This window comes from Phaseolus vulgaris, chromosome 1 (genome assembly GCF_051622355.1).
Source record: "Phaseolus vulgaris cultivar YP4 chromosome 1, ASM5162235v1, whole genome shotgun sequence".
NCBI classification, from domain to species: Eukaryota; Viridiplantae; Streptophyta; class Magnoliopsida; order Fabales; family Fabaceae; genus Phaseolus; species Phaseolus vulgaris.
Window position 1 is genome coordinate 53,069,756 of NC_143498.1, and position 22,245 is coordinate 53,092,000.

At 30.5% G+C, this 22,245-nt stretch overlaps 4 protein-coding genes across 8 annotated transcripts; 2 read left to right on the plus strand and 2 right to left on the minus strand.

Moving 5' to 3' along the window:
* Nucleotides 1-1,373: 1,373 nt before the first annotated feature.
* Nucleotides 1,374-4,762, minus strand: LOC137815049 (ARM repeat superfamily protein). Of its 2 annotated transcripts, none has more exons than XM_068618075.2 (7): nucleotides 4,174-4,762; nucleotides 3,770-3,856; nucleotides 3,485-3,675; nucleotides 2,645-2,840; nucleotides 2,310-2,374; nucleotides 1,876-1,952; nucleotides 1,374-1,760 (listed from the first exon to the last, which is right to left on the minus strand). In XM_068618075.2, coding segments are annotated over exons 1-7 (1,131 nt in total). In that variant the 5' UTR covers nucleotides 4,687-4,762; the 3' UTR covers nucleotides 1,374-1,758. The 2 variants fall into 2 exon arrangements, with proteins under 2 accessions (XP_068474176.1, XP_068474175.1); XM_068618074.2 differs by having other exon boundaries at nucleotides 1,851-1,952.
* A 1,787-nt stretch (nucleotides 4,763-6,549) lies between these two features.
* LOC137815052 (LIM domain-containing protein WLIM2b) lies at nucleotides 6,550-9,568 on the minus strand. Of its 3 annotated transcripts, none has more exons than XM_068618080.2 (6): nucleotides 9,367-9,568; nucleotides 8,933-9,170; nucleotides 8,155-8,254; nucleotides 8,024-8,058; nucleotides 7,833-7,922; nucleotides 6,550-7,020 (listed from the first exon to the last, which is right to left on the minus strand). In XM_068618080.2, the coding sequence occupies exons 2-6, from the start codon at nucleotides 9,065-9,067 to the stop codon at nucleotides 6,793-6,795; spliced, it is 588 nt and encodes a 195-aa protein (XP_068474181.2). In that variant the 5' UTR covers nucleotides 9,068-9,170; nucleotides 9,367-9,568; the 3' UTR covers nucleotides 6,550-6,792. The 3 variants fall into 3 exon arrangements, with proteins under 3 accessions (XP_068474181.2, XP_068474180.2, XP_068474182.2); XM_068618079.2 differs by having other exon boundaries at nucleotides 8,933-9,176; nucleotides 9,367-9,547; XM_068618081.2 differs by having other exon boundaries at nucleotides 8,933-9,158; nucleotides 9,367-9,537.
* A 3,604-nt stretch (nucleotides 9,569-13,172) lies between these two features.
* Nucleotides 13,173-16,282, plus strand: LOC137815055 (Transport protein particle (TRAPP) component). 2 transcript variants are annotated; one of them, XM_068618084.2, is made up of 9 exons: nucleotides 13,173-13,490; nucleotides 13,620-13,708; nucleotides 14,071-14,134; nucleotides 14,207-14,290; nucleotides 14,817-14,894; nucleotides 15,708-15,784; nucleotides 15,876-15,942; nucleotides 16,042-16,149; nucleotides 16,241-16,282. In XM_068618084.2, the coding sequence occupies exons 1-9, from the start codon at nucleotides 13,419-13,421 to the stop codon at nucleotides 16,268-16,270; spliced, it is 669 nt and encodes a 222-aa protein (XP_068474185.1). In that variant the 5' UTR covers nucleotides 13,173-13,418; the 3' UTR covers nucleotides 16,271-16,282. The 2 variants fall into 2 exon arrangements, with proteins under 2 accessions (XP_068474185.1, XP_068474186.1); XM_068618085.2 differs by lacking the exon at nucleotides 14,207-14,290.
* A 1,640-nt stretch (nucleotides 16,283-17,922) lies between these two features.
* On the plus strand, nucleotides 17,923-21,597 carry LOC137815054 (endoglucanase 1). The gene is made up of 7 exons (XM_068618083.1): nucleotides 17,923-19,107; nucleotides 19,198-19,407; nucleotides 19,723-19,923; nucleotides 20,015-20,107; nucleotides 20,206-20,367; nucleotides 20,629-20,740; nucleotides 20,859-21,597. The coding sequence occupies exons 1-7, from the start codon at nucleotides 18,874-18,876 to the stop codon at nucleotides 21,350-21,352; spliced, it is 1,506 nt and encodes a 501-aa protein (XP_068474184.1). The 5' UTR covers nucleotides 17,923-18,873; the 3' UTR covers nucleotides 21,353-21,597.
* The last annotated feature ends 648 nt before the right edge of the window (nucleotides 21,598-22,245 follow it).

The following is a 22,245-nucleotide window of genomic DNA, read 5'->3' on the forward strand; positions in this document are numbered from 1 at the left end:
TGGTTTATTGTAAGTTTACAAAATTGTCCTTCTTATTAAAAAAAATATTTAAATAATGAATTATGATTTTATTTTTTTAGATTTGAATTAATTAAATATTTTTAATGTATAATATTCATAATTATTTATATTTTTAATAAAAAATTTAAAAATATAATATAGAATATTTTGGTGTTAAATTGAAATAAATTTATTAAATACATTAAAATTTATGAAAATAATATTCATTTGTTAATTTATATAACTATATATATGGTTGATATTATAATTTTATTTTATTATTTTATTATTTTATTATTTATAATTATATGTTGTTATTAATAGTATAATTAAATATTTTTGAAATTATAAATAATAAATAAATTTATGTAATATTTAATTTTATATATTAAAATAAAATGCATGCACAAGGGTATTTTGGTAAAATGCATTAATCCTACTAAATCCTGAGGAATGAAAAAAATTCTACACCCTCTCCCCCATCCTCAATTCTCACCTACTCGCTTCTACATTATTTCAAGTATTAATAGTTTCATTAGTTAATTAGATACTTCCATTATTTTAAAAGTATTGAATAAAGACATACAAATAAGAAAAAAAACAACTAAAAAAATTCTTATGATGCCATTTACAGTATATTTTATTAATGAATAAAAGGAATATTGAATAAAGAAAAAATAATGATAGGTGTTTGAAAGGTGTTTGTGTTTAAAGAGTATCTATATTTTTCCTTATTTTAGTTACATACTTGCATCCAATACCCAATTAAACAGAGGTCTTCTTACTAATGGTTACTCATCAAATCAGGAAGAGTCAAAATTAGAATAACTGTTGTATGAATAAATTACAAAATTGATATCTTTAAAATAATAACTAATGGGAAAGTGAAAAGTGTCTCTATATAATTTTTTTAAAATAATAATATTTAGATAAAAAAATGTTGAATAATTTATAGCATATCATGCTGTTAAAAATATAAATAAATTATAATGTTAAAGATATAATTCATAATATACTATGCTGTTAAATTATTTATAATTACTTCCTTTTAGCACTTGAATTTTTTAATTTTTTAAATAATAAAATATAATTAAATAAAAAATAAGAATATGTATATATTAAATAGAAAATCTCTTTATACCGTTCCTCTGTAGTTTTGTTCTACTATATTTTAATTTTTCTAAATTAGTGTCCTGGTGAATTTTATATTATTATTTAAAAACATTAATAAAGGTAAAATAGGAAAAAATGTGGAAATCCTATTAAATATTATTACAGATTAATTAAGGGATGAAATTCGATGCACTTCTGAGAAAAAACTGCAGATGACATTTCTACGAAAAAGAGTAGTAAAATTAGATTTCTACACAGTGTTGTTTAACACTATATTTGTTTATTAATTAGATAAAATCTATATTTTTACAATCCACTAATTTCTTAGATATCGTGGATTTCTTTAATATAATTCCTGAGATATTTTGAAGTTGAAAATAGTTAAAAATGAATTCAAAAAATATAAAACAAAACTAAACTTAACATGTTTGTCATTCTCGCACCCAAGATATCTACTACTTAATTACATGAAATAATCAGAAATGCGATGAACTTATCATTTAACAGGTACCGAACCCTGCTGAAGACAATCTTCTGAAGGCACAGTCTTAGTATTACTTCTTTCCCTTAAAGACAGATTAAGAATGGTTAAGTCTGGATCCGATCGATGCTTGTCCCAAGCTGCATTAAAATGAAGGCCTCTGCTTCTGGGTACACAGAAAGGATATGGACATGGACTAATGAGGAATGAATATATCACTCGTACAAAGAAATTAATCAAAAAAATGAAGTCTTACTCTTGTAGTAGGATCAGTATCTCACATATATTTGCTTTAATATCTACCCGAACTGTTCTCAATGCTGCCTCCTTGTACACAACAGCAAGTTCATCTACCAATCTGAAGTGAAAATGATATTATGTGCTCGAAATGAATTATATTATCAAGGCACAAATACAATAGAAATAAATATGTCTATATCCTTGGACTGATGGACCCCAGGATTCTGCCAAGTGGGAAACCAGGATTAATTTCAGTTACTTCTAAATTCTCCTAAAAATGGTTTAGGAAGAAAAGGACTACTGATGTTTACATCAGATCCTTACAGAATAATGTTTTGACTATGATAAGGATGAAGACACACAAACAAGTAAACGATATGCTCAAGTGCTACGGAAGTTAATCCCTATTTGTCAAGTACATGAATGCCACATTTATCTGAAATTAATATTTCATATGGTCATTTTTTTAACTTACTTTGCAATAAATGGTGAGTTCCTTATCCACGTCAGTCTACAAATTATATATGTACATTTTAGAACCTGCAGAATGGAAATATATAAAAGAGTTAATCAGAAATTACTTTTTTTTCGTTTTACCAAATACTAAAAGAACAAAGTAGCATATATGTTCTTCAGTGTCAAAGCCATACAGGGAAAGGAAAGCCAAGGTCGAAACCTTTTCCAAGTTAAAACAATTCAACTATTCTGAACGTATATCTATTTCAACAGTGCTGGTTACAACCAATAATTTTGGTTCAGTAAGATAAACTTTTAAAAGTGTAGTCCAAAGTTTCAATGAAAGGTACTCACCAAAATAATAGTCTCATCGTCATCAGCGTGCATCCACTGAAAAAATAATGGGAAAATGCGCCTGAAGTGAGCTAAAAGCACAAGACCAACACCATTAAATAGTGAATCAGCAGATTTAAGCCATGCAATTCGTCGCTCTTTGTTTCTGGGCTGGCGCTCCAAGTGACTTATCATCTCCTTTAGCATCCTTTCAAACCTATTCAAATTAATGATATATTGAAATCAAGATACAATGTATGCTTCTATGGGGATTGAGGAAACTTCCTGACTTATATCAGTAAGGCCAATGGGGAAGTTATATAACTTTTTTCCAAAATAAATAACACCCTCGCAAGTAGTAAATAAAAATTCTTCACTCGTTACACTTAACAGTCAAAATCTACCCCCATTAACATTATATCCACTCACTCTCTACTTGATGAGATTGAGATCACTTAACCAAACATAGTAAATGTTTGTAAAAAGATTTATGCTCCCTTGATCCATTAAAGGGAAAAAATTCCTTTGCTATATAAACAGAACTATGTAATTTGTTATTCCCTTGCAATTAAATTAAAAACATCAATGCTAACGGATTATAATCAACAGGTACTACAATATTCTATATTTCTGAGAAGTGAAAACTATGTTTAAAGTAAGTCTGTACAATAGTCAAGAACTAACTGCATAAAGATGGAGGGCATGACTAAGTAATATCCACTTTCCTGCTTATTCAGTTAGCTAATTATTTGAATGCCAGAATTCCCCACAGCATTGAACATGTGAAAATCTTTAAAAAGTTCCCACCAAGCTATAACATCTACAATTGAAAGATAATAGAAAGGAAATGGATGAATATACCAAGGACTACGGGGATTATTTCTCTGAGTAAGAGTCACAAGAACTACCGACGCCTCAACCACAAGATGCCATATCTCGTCATCAGAAGCCGTGTTCTGGCAGCAGGCATCTAGAACAGCGTCCACATACCCACCAAGCTCAGCTGCATCCACATTTTTTCCAATATGCGCGAGGCTAATCATGCCCTGTCCCTGAAGTCACACAAGAGAGCAAAACTCACTCATGACAAACAGAACTATTTCAAGATTCACTGGATTATATTTGAACTTCCTATTTGCAACATACCTTCACTACAGCGGACCAATGATCAACAGCAGTCAGTGCACAAGGAATCACCAATCCACACAATTTACCCAAACGAGGAGAATCAACCTGTCAAAAATCCAATTATTACCTTAATGTCTCAGCATGGACAAATAACTGAACCAAACTTCAAGTTATGAGTAATAATGCAGGCATCCATAGCATAAGTTCTTTTTACACACCATTCATCCAGTCACAACCTGATATTGATTGACTTTTACAGTAACCAGTTAACTACTTTAAAAGGCATTCCCACGAAATTTCTAGTTGGTTGGAAATGTAGAATATATTTCATACTAAGAATACATACAAGTTGAACTGTTAAATTATTATCTTCATTTTATTGTCATAACATACAATCAAAGTACCGAAACCCTAGTACTAACCTGCGTAATAAACCATCTAAACTGAAAAGCAGCGAGAATGGCAAACCCAACGGGAACTCTCGCCGATGCCGCGGAGAACTCGTCGCTCTCATCTGACTTATCTATGGAGCTCTCCTGAATCCTCTCTTTCAAAAGTGGCAAAACCTCGGGCATCAGTTCCAGCACAAACCACTGTTCCGGAGGAACAACGACATCACGATTTCCGTCGCCGAGTTCGGCGAGATACAAGCAGGAGAGCTTGGAGAAGGACGAGGCTGCGAGAGAGGAGAGATGGCTGGGGATCCATGAGAGAATGCCGGAATAGTCGAATTCAGAAGAGCAAAGGAGAGCGCACGCGAGAGCGAGGTCTTTGACGGAGGCTGTTGGTAGGAGGAGGGGTTCGAGAAAGGCTTTGACGGAGACATTGGAGGCTCGGTGTGGAGTGTAGGGGACGGTGGCCAGAGACTCCGATATTCGGGTCGATGAACGGAGAATAAGGTCTCGGAGCGGGGAAGATGGTGGTGCTTCCAGCATTTGGTTCTGATTAGGGTTTTGGTTCCGCCGCTAACGACAACACCGCTGTTTTCTATAAACGGCGTCGTAATAACCACTGTATATTATGAATTAAGTAAAAAAAACTTAATAATTATTTCAAAATAATTAAAAATATTATTAAAGCTAATAATAACAAGTAAAATGAATTATAAAAATTAAAATTAAAAAAATTGATACGATAAATTAGTTGAAAACTATCTTTTATATAACACACACATTTGAATAATAAAGTTTATTCTAAAATCAAATTTTATTTTATTTTAGGAAGATCCCACCATAATTAATTATTATTAAGACTATTTTACAAGTTTTTTTTTTAATTTTAAATCATCTTGCCATGACACATCATTATAAAGACTATCTTACCAGTTTTGTTTTAATGATGATATGTTACAATTTGTAGTTCAGTTTTTAATGTTTAAAAATAATTTAATTTTTAAAATTCAATATTTTTATTATTCTTAAAATTCTCATCATATCATACTAACATATTTCAATATCAATTTCTTATAAGATATAAATTTTAAATTTAAAACTTTAGAAACCATATGGGAGATGCTCTAACATTAATAATGCGCTACTTAATTAAAAATGAGTTCTTAGATTGTTGGATTTGACTTATCAACCCAAAAGTGAAAAGTACATCAATTCAGTTTAACTTAAAAAATTTGTACATAATAATATAATAATGAATGGCGAAATTTAATTACATAATAATGTATGTCATACTATAATCTAATCCTTCAATCTAATGGACCAGGCCAAGATTGACGTGTTTATTTTATTTTATAATTTACATTTATATAAATTTAAGAAAGAGTAATATCATATTAAATAAGTTTAATTATTTTTGTCAATCACTCATTTGTGACATCGTTCAAATTTGACTGAAATCTTTCTAAGTTCAAAAATTTTGGAGCCATTTTTAAAGGCTGCGTTAAATGTTCCTTATGTATTAATTTATTAAACATGTGGTCAATAAATGGACCAAACTTGTTGAGTGTAGTTTGAACTGTGAGTTAAAGCTAGATACATACATAACTAAAACTGTGCTCATTGTTCACCTATTATATTTTTTTATTTTTTTCTTTATAATATAAATGAACATAATTAAATTTTTTTTTTATAATTCTAGCAAGTTCTAACATAATTTTTAAAAAAATACATTAATTTTTTAAAAACTTAAATTTATTATATAATTTTTTTTTATGATCATAAAATTAAGAAACAAATATTTTTAAACTAAACATGAGAAACATCTCTCTATTACAAAAAAAATGAAATATACTCTTTAAATTTTTATAATTATATAATATATAGATTTGTATTCTCTTATTTTACATTTCAAAGATTACATGTATTTCTATATTCGTGTTGTATCATTATACTACATAAATTTTTATAATTATATAATATATAAATCTGTATTCTCATATCTTACATTTCAAAGATTACATGTATTTCTATATTCGTGTTGTATCAGTGTCTATGCTACATATTGCGAAACGTAATTTTGCCCAAGCCAAATGAAACAGATGCAAGTACAAAAATTATCTTAGAATATTTATGCAGCTAGATAGGATAATAGGATCATTTTGAGTAAAAATGAAAACAATTGAACTATATTATAAAAAAGTATTGGTTTAAGATTTTAAATTGGAAGTAATATAGTAATTTGTAGTATAAGATATTTCATGACTAATCTTAAATCTTTTCAGTGTATCTTTTCTCAAATAATCTCAAGTTAAGAATTTAAATGGAAAATTGTATTGTATCAACTCTTTTGTGTTATGAGACCTAAGGCAGAATAAGAATATAAATATAAATGCAATGAAGGCAATATCATGAAATTAGAGTGAAATATCTCGCAAATCACGCACTCATTGGTCATTACGGAATGTCCATTGTATAAATAAAGCACACAAGATTTGGCACGCCACGCATGTGTAAGTAAAAAAAAATCAGAAATGATGGAGTCGCCACAGAACGATCAAAAGAAAAAAAAAAAGGCACACATACAAACACTTGCTTGATAGACCAAAATGTATTTGTTAAAGAAAAGGCAATAGAAGAAGGAACCAACATTCAAGATTCTGGAACAGTGGCTGCTGCTGCTGCCGCCGCCGCCCCCCGTTTGATTGATGCAGATTTTGTGAGATGATTATAGCTCCCTTTCTCCTTAAAAAGCTGGGAGAAATGGTGCTTGCAATACAGAATGCCCTCAAGGGCTGCATAATTAGATGGGGTTATGGGACAACCACCATGTGAACACTTGAAACATGATTTGTGATAGGCCTGCCCTTCCACTGTTACCTAAAAATCAAAGAAAAAGATATGCCTATTTACACTAGCAACAAGAAACCAAGATGAAGTTCTAATTCTGGTTAAGTGCAGAACTGCAGATTTACAAATAAAGTCAGTAGATTTTTCAGTTTGGTTATATACTTTCCACATTCATGACCTAAATGGTCAATGGGACAGAAGTTTTCTAATAGAGCTACACTCAGTATGAATAGAGTGGGTAATAAAGGTCATGTTTGATTTCCTTCTTACCTTTTGGCTTTAAAATAGTTTTCTAAAACAATGCCACACTACATTAATTTTAAAATACAGGTATATGTCCTTATCAGCATGGATTTCATTAGATGGAAATTTTATAACGATTTCACAAGCAAGTGTAATTTAGCTTTCTTGACCTGCAGAATTATGAACTAAATCAGAATATATGTTTCATCATGTTAGGCACAGAAATAAAATATGAACGTTTATCTCCACACAATTAACTCCCATTACGATAAGGAAGCCATACAGAGTCTAGCTGTGGTCCAACAAGAAAATGAAGTTCAAACTCCTCTTTTCCACAGGATATTTTTGAGGCAGTGACACTCTTGATTTCACAGAACCAAGAGTACCAGACCAAATGGCGACTCCAAACCTATAATACTAGTCCATTAGATAAAAGAGTCTCAAGGCTTGAGAACTACATCAAGTAGCTTATTGTACTCATTTTAAGAATCCTTAACTCTTGAACATCCATATGCCCAATTTGTAACAGAAATATTTTGTAACTTTATGATGGATATTGAACATGATCAAGTATTTTGTTTGAAATATTTAAATCCTACCTTCTCCAATGGATAAGCAGTTTTCCCACATGTAGCACACTTTTCTTGTGTGCCAGAAAACATGCTCGCAGCTTTACTAGGTGACCTTGTCTGGAAATAAACAAAAGATGCCAATGGTTATTCAATAATACCAAATGCTGCAGACATGTTTATCACAACGAAGTTTGAAAATTGCAAAATAAAGCATTTACCAGCTCAGGAGTAGTCTTATCAGCTAACTTTGCAGCTGTTCAAAATGAAAATGTGGCCATTAAAGAGACATCTGATTCAAAAAACCACACAAACACAGCTTCACCTCAAAAAGAAAAAGAACAAGACATACGTGACTGGAAGTTCTTGCTGAAGGTGCCAGTCTCCTTGAAGAGCTGCTCATAGTGAGGTTTACAATAAAGAACACCTTCCATTGAGGAATAGTTGCTCAGCTGAAACAAAAAAGGTCATTACATAATTCGTATGAAAGTTTAAACTCAAATACACAAATGCTAACCCAATTAGTGTCCAACATCACTAAGGCCCTGTTCGAATAAACTTCATAAACATTCATAGGGAAAGAAAATAAGAAGGTAAAACGAATTGAGTTTCTCTCACGAGTTAAAATCAATTGAAGCACTTCAGTTTTTATAGAAGTTTCATCAAATAACTGCTTCCTCCCGTTAAGATGCATAAGTTGATTTTAGCTTATAGATGTTCAATACATTTTACTTTCTTCTTCTTTTTTCAACTATAAGTATTTATGGAAAAGTTTATTTCTTCATACCCGAAGCAAAAGGAGCAGATCTGTGTCATTACAAGAATCAAGTGAAGATTTTACACTCCAAAAATTCTAAGCATCATCAAATTCTAAAAAAGGAATGAGGGTGGTGTCCCAATTTTTTTTCTGATCAAATAATAAACTCACACTACCTTTTTTTTTATCAACCAGCTAAAATTCTCGTCGGAATTTTACATGGATGCAAGGCAGCGTCAAACAAAAGCAAGAATCTTTAGCAGAATTTAACAAATAAAAATAAACAACAGTACTAATAAGCCATCAAACAAATAATGCAACTAACAAAAACAAACAAAATAAAAATAATATTAATAAGGCCAAAAAAAGGCACCTTTAATGTTCCTTTGCAGTGGGAGCACCTGAAGCAAGCTTTGTGATAAGCAGTGCCATCAGCAGAAAGCTGATCAACGGGATAAACCGTTTTCTCACAAGCCTTGCACTTTTGCTGGGTTCCGATAAAAGACATTGCTGTGGCGTTTAGATCTAAATTCACCACCAATTCCAAATTCACAAGGCACTGGATCGGCTTCAGTGACTACTTTTCGTGTTAGATTTGCCTATGACAATAACTTGAGCTACTCATGTCAACCAAAAACATTAACAACAATGAGCACAAAAAGTTCCAGCAAACCCACAAAAAAAAATCAAATTTTGAAACCTTAAAAAGATCCTCGTATGAATGAATCTGTTTGGTTTGGTTTGGTTGAGAGAAAAGAAAATAGTAGACTTAACGAAGTCAAAGTGGGTATTTCATTTTCAGCATACCTTGCGAAGAGAAAGTGGTGAATGGTGGATCGGTTGTGATCTGAAGCTTTGAACTGAAAAGTTGAAGATAAAGATAGAATGAGAAATTTTGAGGGCGAAAGTGAATGAGAAGAAAAAGAAGAGGAAGTTGAAACCACAACTCGGGAATATGAATGTCATTCAATATATATTGATTGATAACAGATCATACCTTGCTCATCATAATGAAAATCCATTCAGCACAGAAAATTAATACATTTTTATTGCAAATATTACTGTTTAAAATTAAAAAACAATTAATTCAGTTGATAATAATAAATTTATATTTTTAAATTACCTTTATTATCAGAATTTTTCTAATTATTATTTAATGTAAGTTGGCCTTTTTTTCGTTAACAATATCTTAGTTCAAATATTTAATACAAAGAATATATTGGACTAAGTCGTGTAAAACATCATTTTTAATTTAAGTGTTATAAATAAAATCAGATTAATAAATATTAGGAATAAGGATACAAATATCCTTGCTGTCTCCATTCACACTTTTTTATTCGTTTGGCAGAATCCACTAACGCTGTTTCTTTTTTTCTTTTTTCCCTTTTTTTTCCATCATGGCCAACAACTCAATCAGACCAACAAAATTAGTACAACTCAAACTTGTTTTTTTATTAATAATTAATAATTGATTAATATTTTTCTTTTCTTTTTTCTATAATGATGCACTGTTTTTAAAGAAAAACCGGGAGTAAATTAAATTCCCGTGTCGAAATTTCAAAACATAAATATTTTTTATTTTTTATAACTGACATTAATTAAATACGCGAATTATCAAAATTCAATAACCTACATTTTAGTTTAGTACAAAATTAGTATTGGGCACAATTTTCATATAACTGGTGAAATAAAAAAGGACAAAGTGTAGATAAAATTGGTGAAATTTTAAAATTAAAAAAACGGACAAAGTAAATAAAAAAAGGTGATTTTATTTAAATAGTGAAATAAATAAGAGAGAGGTATTGAAGTAAATGAAGCAAAAAATGCAACGAAATAAGTCTAAATACGTGTTATAGATATTCTTTTATCCCATTAGATGAAGATAGAATTTCCAGCCTTATATTATTATTATTATTATCATTGTTATTATTATTATTATAACCACATTAACACAAAAACTTTGCATACATTATTTAAAGATAGGATAGAAATAAGTACATATATAAATGCAAAATTTATTTTATAAATATTTTGTGATGCAAAATTAAGTTTGAAAATTATTATTTAATGTGTTATTAAGGTCTATTTTAGTAAAATTTATTGAATTTATTATCTCGTCTACTATTTGACTATAGGATAACTAGATGAAAATTCTGTTAAATACATCCAATGATAAATATATACTACTTTCTCATATTTTATGATAAATATAAAGTATATAAGTAATGTGAAAGTAATTTTATTATTCAATTCTGTGAAATTGATATAAAATTGAAATTATTTTTTTAATAAATAATATATAATATGTGATTTAAGAGTTTTGAAATAAAAATAAAATAAAAATCTTAAACAGGTAGATGACAAAAGATATAAAAAAACAATTAAGATAATATACTATCCTTATGAATACTTATTTATATGTTTTTCTGTCGTATATGTTTATAATACGAATAGAAGAAGAACCTGCTTCATAAGAAAGGTTTAGAATATCTTCTCCAACATGTTGACTTTAAACAACTTAGTTTTAATATTCTTATAACATTAAATGTATAAATAGTCGTATATTATAGTGGAAAAATCTTATTTTAGACAAGATTAATAGCATACATCAATATGTTTTTTTTATATACTTTAATTATAAAAATGATATATAATGTTGATCCATATATATATATATATATAAGAGTTTGTTATGATTAATATTTTTTATAAACATGTATAAGAGTGTGTTATGATTAATATTCTCTATAAAAAAAATATGAATGGACAAACAAATTACTTCCAAATTAATAATAAAATAATAAATATATTTATAATAATTAATTTATTACAACGTAGAGTTATTGATTCATTAAAACAAATAACACTATAACCTGTGTTTTGATAGAATTTTTCACAAATTAAAATACATTGAATTTGAATTGGTTTTATTTCAAATTATTCAAATGTTTTGTTTTGATAAAGCAATTCAAATTTAGTGAATTTTAATTTTCTTGTTTGAATAAATTATTTAAATTATCGCCAAATTCACAAAATTATTTAAATATTAAATAACTATTAAAAATTCAAAAATAACATTATTACCAACCTTATATCAATTCATTTTATTTTTTCAGTGAAAGTTCATCAAAATTTGCTAAACTTTTTCTAAGTTGATGTTAACCAAAATTATTTTCATTTCGACTATAGTTATTTAGGTTGATATCAATCGATGTTAGTTTTAGGATGTTGACCATTTTGAAGTTTTTGTCAACTTTTTTTATATCAATGTTGATTGGATTTCCAATCAACATTAGAAAATAAATTATAGCAATATGTTAGATGGTAAAAAATCATTCCACATACCAAAAAATAAACAAATAATCACCACAAATGTTTATTAAAAAAATATAATTCATATTCATAAATAAATTAGTCTCTTCAGTATTGGTAAAAAAATTCTAACTAATATTAAGTACAAAATAATAATAATTTTAAATAAGACAACATTTCTAACAACTTAAATCACAAAATAACTCTTATTATAAAATTATAACTAATATTAATTAAAAAAATAGTCATGCTAACAATATTTTTATCTTAGTTAAATTAATAACATCCCAACAAAATTAAATGGAAACGGAACATGAATTCGGGATAAGAAGAATTTTAAAATTTTACTTTTCTATTGAAATTTAAATTCTCTAATTTTAATCAATCTAGTTACTCTATTTCAAGTTCTTTTAAAATTCTTTACTGAAATATATTTTATCCCAAAACATTTCAAATTATTTAAATAAAATAATTACCATCTTAAAATTCCTTTTCCAAACCCACAACAAGAGACCTGCAATCCAATCCCACGGACACAGACATAGAGATACGTAAAATATTTAAAATGTAGGACACCAAGACACAAATTTATATATTATATAATTATAAATTATATAAATTAACAATAAAGATTTATGTGCACAAGTATGTTCTAGATTATTTTTTGGAGCATAAAAATATTTTTCATGACTGGTTTACAAAGATTTGTTTCTTATTTTTATAATCATAATAACAATTTATACAATAAAATTTATTTTTAAAAAATTAATGTATTTTTTCTTTTTTAAATTATGTTAGAATCGTATTAAAATTGTTAGAAATTTAACAAATACTTTTTGAATTAGATACTTCATTGTCGTACAAGTGTCCACGTCCGATACATTATCAACACCAACACGCCATTTTAACTATGTGTAATAGGTGCCGATAATCATTTTAAAGCAATTTATATCACAATATGCAAAAGGCATGCTGCATGACTTCGACGGAACTGATTTTGAAGATCTTCCCAAAAATAGCACTATCTACAATATCAAGTGCTAATTTGAATTTCATATTCAAAGAGATAACCATAACTTTACTTCAAGTTAAATAATTATTTCTACGTGGATTAACTTTATACGATGAAAAAATTAAAAAATATTGGAATGTAATTTATTTTCTCTGTTAACCATGAAAACAAGAATAAGAAAAGGAAGACAAAGGAATGATTGAGCATAAGATAATTATAATGTTTTATTTAATTTTATTTGGAATATGATTAATTTCTTAATAAAAATATAGAAATATAAGCACAACCTAAAATTATAAAACAACTCTCACACCAAAATAGTGAAAAAGTTGTGATTAAATTTTAGTGCGATATTTTTATTTTTGCATGATCAATATATTTTAATTAATTTTATCTGGTGAGGGCAGATGAAAAAGAAAATTGATTGTAATAAGTGATGTTTTTCTCTAAAATTTTAAAATGTTGAATATAGGACATAGCGAGAATGACCAAATCGGCAAATCTGTGTTAACCTAAGCAGAGAAGCAAGAAGAAGATGATCGGCGTCGGAAAGGTCAAGCAGTACGGTAACGTCCTCGACAAGCCCCTCAACAAGGGCAAGCAAGAGGTTCCTTTCTCTCTCCCTCTCTCTTCCCCTTTCAACCACTTCGTCAAGATCAATGATCCAGATCTCGCGTTATTCATCACTTTGATTCCGTGCTTCCAATTCCTCGGCTAATTTGTTGTGTTCTTGCAGGTTAGTTTGAGTGCATTCGCGTTCTTGTTTTCGGAGCTTGTTCAGTACAACCAAACGCAGGTCGATAATATTGGGGAACTCGAACGAAGGTTATCATCCATTGCGTTTTGAATTAAACATGATCGCTTATTGGTTCTGTTTTTATTTTATCCGTAGGTTTAAAATTGGGAGATCGTGTGATAAAAAGTAGGTACTTGATTGTTAAGGATGATTTGTTTTGCTTTCATGGATCCAGGAAGTTAACACTTAGTCTGAAATTTTAGTTACAATTCAATAGTGCCTTCGTACTTTGTTTGAAACTTAAGAAGCTTGAAGAGATGTAAATTCTAGATTGATTTGGCTTGAAAACACCATTTTCGTGATGCTTTACTATTGTAATGTAATAATGTATATATTCAAATTGACTCGAATTAGTTTATTAGTTTAACATCTAACAATGTAAATCTACCAGACTGGAGGATGCTGGATATGCGGTTGGGGCACGAGTTCTTGAGCTGCTTTGCCACAGAGATAAGGTATGGTTTCTGGCACAAATTTTTGTAACCGTTTTCTTTGTTTATCATAACGGGGATTGGAAATCAAATTAGGTAATCCTTGACCCGGATATGAGGGGCTACTATAGTGGGCAATCCAGCAGTATCCTCTCTTTGAAGGATTTATCACTTGGAATGGTATAAACCTATGCATCGGTATTATATTTCGATCCACGAGCTTTTGCTTGGAATCTTGGACTTGTAAGTTGTAAGCTATATAACCTATCACTTGGGTTTCGATTCTTTTATCAAACAAATGAAGTGAGGAGCAGAAGATAAAACACTTGTGTTCAGATCATCCCATGTGGTTTCTGAGCCTGTGGCATTTTCATAACCATCTCTACTCTTATATTCTTCTTGACTAGCTTATTTGGTAATGACAATTTGTTGCTAAGAAAAATGAAGTCTTATCATTAGTGCAAGCCATCCATTATTATAATTAACTACTCTTAATTGCACCTAGACTAATAGTTGTCCATTTCTATTATCTGTATTAAACAGACTGATCCACTCCTTTGGCCTGTTAACCTTCTATCTCTAAAGTGAGAGAATCCATGCACATGCTTTGTTTTGTCATTGTGATATCATGGTTCAAAGAGGGGCTTCTATGTTTGTTGGTATAATTAGCAGTTTGATTTGATGTATAGTTATTCTTAAACTACAGGGAAACAGAAGGGAGACACGGCTGTTGGGTATTCTTTCTTTTGTACACAGTACAGTGTGGAAAGTATTATTTGGAAAGGTGAGCCCCTTTATCAAAATTTGCTTTTGTTCCATCATTACCTGAATTTTATTGATGTACAGCTTTAAACACCCATTATTTATGGCTTTCATTACCTATTATTTCTTTCCTTAATTAGGTTGTAAAACAGTCTATAAATAGAGACTGTAATCACATTTGTAAAATATCTCAGAAATATATTTCATCTATTTCTTTCAACTTTAAGGTTCACCTTGATTTGGTATTTGGAATGAGAACACTGCCTTGTCTAAGGCCCTTTAAGTGTTGAGCAAGTAAATAGATTGTGGGTTTATTTATATTCTATCGGTTACTATGTGATATTCTCCTACGCATGGATGTCCATTGAACTGGTTTTTGGTGCTTGAGGGCATACTGGGTTGGGTTGATCATCATCATGTCATGTTTACTAGTTTATACAAAGAATTATCAATCATTGATGCAACCTTGACTCTTGACGAACCAGTATATTTTAGTCATTTGTTCTATCTCTTGATTTCCCATGTGTCTTCTGGAAATTCTTATGTACAACTTTGCTGATCTAGTGTGAGAGACCTGAAACACATAGAGTGCTTTAGCTGTGAGAATTATCCATTTACCTGCCTAAGCATATATCTTGTATTTATGATCATAATCCATGGTTCAAGAGACGTGGCTTGAACCCAATGGAGCTTTGATACAATTTGTTTTTAACAATCCAGCACTAATCATTCTACTCTGGTTGTATCATGTCATATACTCGTTTCCTTGGAATGTGTTAAGTTGGCAACTATCTTATTAGCAGCTCCTTAAGTTTCAGTGTTTTTCTTATATTAGGTAGCTGATTCACTGGAGAAAGGAACCGAACATGAAGATGAATACATGATTAGTGAAAAAGAGCTTCTAGTAAACAAGTAATTTCAGTCTCGACATTTTATTTGACTGTTACATAATATATTTTTGTTCATCAATTAGTTGTGAGCTTGTATGATCTCTGCTTTATAGATTCATTTCTATCCCAAAGGACATGGGGACGTTTAACTGTGGAGCATTTGTTGCTGGAATAGTACGGGTGAGAGAACTTTGCCTTGCTCAGTTACTGTCACTTGGTTATCAGATCCTTATAGAAAGGTCCAAGCAGTAGTTTTATTATGTTTCATTTTTCATGAAGGGCGTTTTGGACGGTGCCGGATTTCCAGCTGTTGTAACTGCGCATTTTGTGCCCATGGAAGGTCAACAGCGACCACGGACGACAATTTTGATAAAGTTTGCTGAAGAGGTATACTTCCATTGATTTTGGTTTTTACGTGTACGCATGCTCATAGTTAAATTCTAAACTGATAGTTTCATTTTTGGTTTCTATCTTCCAGGTGTTACAAAGAGAAGCAAGATTAGGCTGATATTTATACCAAGAATTTTTAATTATGATATCTGTAATGCTGTACACCACTGTAGAAAGATGTGGAACTTACACCACTGCATGTGAAGAGTAATTTAGGATTTTCACTACCCTATTAATTTACCGTTTGAACTCGTGTTTTTTATTCTGATGTTATGGTCGGAATTATCCTTACCGAATTGCATTGTACAAAAAATCTCGTGTTCGTGTTGATGCTATTATTTTCAATTTCTCTCTCACCCCTTGTAATAACTGAGCGTAAAACCAACGAAATGAAAGCTTGATTTGCTGCCAAGCCGTGGATCACAGGATGATATTTTTGCTTATATGCTTTCTTTTGGTAATTTGTTAAAAAAAAAAGGAACTCATTGTCTTCTGAAAATTTTGGTCATTTAGAATAATTCTCTTGTCTCAAACATGCAACTAAGGCAAGAAGTCGTAATTTAGTTGTAGTTAAACATGTTACTTCTAAATATGTTTCTCAAAATTCAGTCTTGCAAAATTACTTTGAACAAAATTCTCAAGAATCATGTCTGACTATCAGATACATTTGAATCTACTCTGATTGATATTTTCTTAAAAAAAAGTTAATTTGGTCTGACTATCAGATACATTTGAATCTACTCTGATTGATATTTTCTTAAAAAAAAGTTAATTTGGTCTTTGAGTTGTGAGTTGAAAAGATGAAAAATGAGGAACTATTAAGTGAAGATGATGAATTAGTTCAAACTTTTAAGAAACAAAATGTCCTCCTAAAGTTGGAGTAAAAACTAATAAGATAACCTATAAAATAGGTCAATCCAAGAAAAAATAATGATAGAATTTTGTTTTTTGATTTTTATTTTTCATATGATAACACATGTGGTCTAACATGAGTTTTATTAAAAAAAATAGAAAAAGAATTGGTAAACTAATTTATGCAAAAAAAAAAAAAAAACTGTTTTAAAAAAATTGAAAAATTAACCATAACCTTATACAGTAATACAAATTATTTATTATAAATTGAAAAGATCACTTATATATTAAAAATATTTATTTATAGTAAAACTTAATTACACAGAAAAAAAATTTATTAAGTATTACCATAGTAAAATTATAAATGTTGTTTGTACGATTCATTTATAGATTTAAGTATTGATGGTGAAAAATTCATACAACCTTCAAACAACCATTTTTACCAGCTTTTTATCTAATAATTTATTCTATACTCTAATTAAATAACTTAATTTAATATTCTATTATTATTTAGAGACTGAAACGGTTGTATAAGAGGCAGTGTGTTGGGACTTTTGGTATCGAGATAAGGATTATGATAATGTTTACGTCTATCTTAAAGGTTATTTTTAAATGGTTGGTGCGCCGGTTTATTCTGATTCTGTAAATAAAAGAGAAATGATACTTTAAAAACTAAAAACTACCATAATTGTGCATATTTTTAGATATAAATATATATTAATAAAAAGTAAATTTATAATTAAATAATATAAAAAAAATATTAAGAATTGTAATATGGTTATATAAAAAAATAGAATTATCAATCTATCATTAAATAACAATAATTTCGAAATTTAACATTTAATAAACAAAAGTAATGAGCAAGGCACCAAATCCTAGATCAAATATGGCAACATGGTTCATCTCTTCCTCTCTTGCTTTCACGCATTGCAATTTACAGAAGATGCACTTCTTTTCTCTTCCCACCGAAAGAAATGCACGAAACCTTGACCATTCATGTGAACATCCCTGTCACGTGATATATATTATGGTTCTTCTATTGGCTCTGTGCCATTTCTATACTCATTAAAATGTTCTCATGCAAACCTATTTTGCTGCTTACTCGTGGCACTCAGCTAGCTCATTTCCTCATGTGACTCCTAATTTTCTGTCCGTGACTTCCTCGCTTTGCTACAGACAAATTACACTTCTCCAATGTACCCATCTTCTAACTGGTTTTAAGTCCAATTTCCTTGCGTAACTTTCGCCAATAATAACCATACTAACATAACTACTATATCCTAATCAAACCTGCATTTATTTTCAATGCATTCTTCAGAAAATGGCCTTTCTTCAGCTCTAGTGTCCAAAGCACTCACATGTTTGGACTTTCTGCTAGCCCTGTTTGCCACAGTTGATCATGTGACCAATCAGCATTAACGTCCACCTAACTAACCCTTCTTTTTAAACTATACCAAACACAGTCTTGTCTAATTCTATTTTAACCACGAGGAATATCTCTTAACCAGAGCATGTAGTTGATGTCGGTTAAACTCTAAAAGAGTTCCACTTACAGAAGATGGTCTTTTCTGTAATTTGGTATATAGAGACTGAATTGTAACTTTTCCGCCTTTAGTCATGATTATTGAATGATTAAAACTAATTGATTGAGATCCCTTGACCTGTGTTTCCTCATAAGTTACATACACATATCGAAAAACGACCCATTTACAACTTTTGAAACAAATTTTGTGTTAATTAATTCATATATACTCCATCAAGTTAACTAATCTCCCAGCTTACTTCTTCTCTCTGTTTATAAATACAATCCATCACTCCATTCTCTGAAGCCTCTAATTCTGTCTCTCTCAGCTAAAGAAAGAAGTGCACATGCCAAAAGGGATGGCTTCAGTCACCACATTTTCTCTAATGTTACACTTTCTGTTGTTAATATTATTTTCTTCCTTTCATCAAGTAAGCTTAGCTTTCACCTCGCAAGAGTACCATGAGGCTCTTGAGAAATCCATTCTCTTCTTTGAGGGACAACGGTCTGGAAAATTGCCTTCCAACCAGCGACTAACATGGAGGGGAAATTCTGGCTTGTCCGATGGCTCTTCTTATCATGTATTTACATTGATATATAATTGAAGTTTAGAACTAAACTGTCTTATAATTTTGTTCACTAACAGTTTAATGATTAATGTTGTGATTCAGGTGGACCTAGTAGGTGGTTATTATGATGCTGGAGATAACGTTAAGTTTGGGTTGCCAATGGCCTTTACCACTACATTGTTAGCATGGAGTGTGATTGAATTTGGAAGCTCAATGATGGACCAGATTGAAAACGCTAGAGCTGCTATCCGCTGGAGCACCGATTACCTTCTTAAGGCTGCCACCACCACCCCTGACACATTATATGTCCAAGTGAGATGTTCTATGCCTCTTACATAACATACATATATAAACAAACCATTCTCATATTAAGTGTTTCTACCAATATATAATACTCTTCTTTATCAAATCACGGGTTGGTATGAGATATGTAACACCTTTTGAGTTCTAGATATTGAAAGTTTTATAAGAATAGACATTTCTAAGTGAATCACTAACTGGTGGTTTGATAAGGCCAAAACTAACATACAGATTCGACTTAAACTCCAAAAGTTAACTCAGTTTGATACAAAGAAAAACCATGAAAGAAAATTGATAGAAATGAACAAGAGAGGTTGATTAATGCAGGTAGGAGATCCGAACATGGATCACAAGTGTTGGGAAAGGCCAGAAGATATGGACACTCCACGCAATGTGTATAAGGTATCAGCTCAAAACCCAGGATCAGATGTAGCAGCAGAGACGGCAGCTGCACTGGCAGCTTCTTCAATAGTATTCAGAGATTCGGATCCAGCATATTCCTCCAAATTGCTTCAAGCAGCCATCAAAGTAATTAATAAAATATACATAAACTGTTCCCCCATTTTCATTTCTTGCTAGCTAAGTGTTCTGTGTAATCAATCTCAATGTTTCTTTTCAGGTATTCAATTTTGCAGACCGTTACAGGGGCTCTTACAGTGATTCTCTTGGTTCTGTTGTCTGTCCATTCTACTGCTCTTACTCTGGATACCATGTAAGCACCAACAACTTAATTACATTTCAAACAATGAAACATATGTCACGAATGCATGGTTTCTAATTAGACTTGTTTTTGTTGTAAATACTAAATAGGATGAACTTCTGTGGGGTGCATCATGGATTTATAAAGCCTCAGGAACTAGCTCATACATGGAATATATACGATCCAATGGCCACATTTTAGGTGCTGATGATGATGGTTTCTCCTTCAGCTGGGATGATAAGCGACCCGGAACCAAAATCCTCCTTTCCAAGGTACCCTCTTGGTTCCCTCGGTTTATTTTCAACTAAAATTTGATCTTTTAGATATACTTATACTCTTATAGCCAAAAAAACTAAACTTTCTTTTATAAACTAAACAACATTTACTTGTTAAAGAACACATCAGATAACTTGTATATAAGTTAAACATACAAATTGATTTTGGGTTCTGAATTCATTTCATTTGACCCTGCATGCCATCACACTTGTATACATGCATGTATCACTTACATGGTTTATTTCACACGATGTCAGGAATTCTTGGAGAAAAATTCAGAAGAGTTCCAATTATACAAGGCACATTCAGATAACTACATTTGTTCTCTAATGTCGGGAATACCTGGTTCTCAGGCTCAGTACACCCCAGGTAAAAAAATCTCAATTATTTAATATTATCCTCATGGTTCATTGCAAAATCTGGTATTCACAGAAAAAGCTTATCACCCATTGCTTTATTTGATGTATTTTAGTGTGAAATTGTGCAGGGGGGCTTCTGTACAAGGGGAGTGAAAGCAATTTGCAGTACGTGACATCGACAAGTTTCCTTCTCTTGGCATACGCTAAGTATCTTTCTGCAAACGAGGGCGTTGTCCGATGTGGGACTTCAACAGTCACGGGTGAAAAACTGGTAACACTAGCAAAAACACAAGTAGACTATATTTTGGGCAATAATCCAAGAAAGATGTCTTATATGGTGGGTTTTGGGGAGAGGTATCCAAAGCATATCCACCACAGAGGTTCCTCTCTACCTTCCATTGGTGCGAGGACTGAGCACATATCCTGCAACGAGGGGTTTCAGTATCTGCATGCAGGTTCTCCCAATCCAAATGAGCTTGTTGGAGGCATAGTAGGTGGTCCTGATAACAATGACAACTTCTCCGATGATCGAAATAACTATCAGCAGTCAGAGCCAGCAACTTACATCAATGCACCGTTTGTAGGTGCTGTTGCCTATTTCTCTGCTAAACCACCAACCTAATAATAGTAGTAATAGCAGTACCTAGTGTTAACGCTTGTATTCAATTAGAAGAGTCTCCATATGCGTTAAGTCCCATATCGTTTAGTTTAGGTCCGTGATGAATGTTTCCACCGAAGGTGACGTTGATTGATCAATCACGAGTAAGGAATTTTCTCGAGTCAACAACACTCCTTTTAACGTAATATTATCGTTTATAACTTCAAAATTGTTAAAAAATATAAAAGGCTTATTAGTTATTGTGGTTACATGCTATGATCATTTTTATTTTTATTTTCTCACTATTTTGAAAAACTAAAATTATTTTTTTCAAATTAATGACACATTTTCACAATATTTTCACAATGTCACATGTTATTTGTCATTAACGTCAAAATGAATAATATCTGAAGACGTTAATAATATCAGTATTAGATTAAGATATTTTTCAGGACAACAATCCTATAATATACATCTACCCTAAAAGTTTAAAATAACATACTTAAATAAAATTATCTTATTTTCATTAGTTTGATTTGTGTATCTTAAACTAATAAATCTATCTCTTTTTTGAAAAAGATAAAACACTAATTGAATAAGTATTATAAAGGCAATAAATTAATAAAAATAAAAGGTTAAAAATGAGAAACTAATATTTTTTAAACTTCAGTAATATCTTAAAAAACACGATTTATTAAAAAAAGGAAAAATATATTCTTTAATCCCTTAAATTTTAGAGATTTTTATTCTTAATCTTTAAATACATATTTGAATGATTTTAATTTATATATTTTTTATTAATAATTTTAATTTCTTTTTTTAAGAATCATTATTAAGTGACGATATAGGTTTTTCAAAAAAAATAAAAAATAGTTCCTTATACTTTTATAAAATCCACTTTTAGTTCTCAATATTTT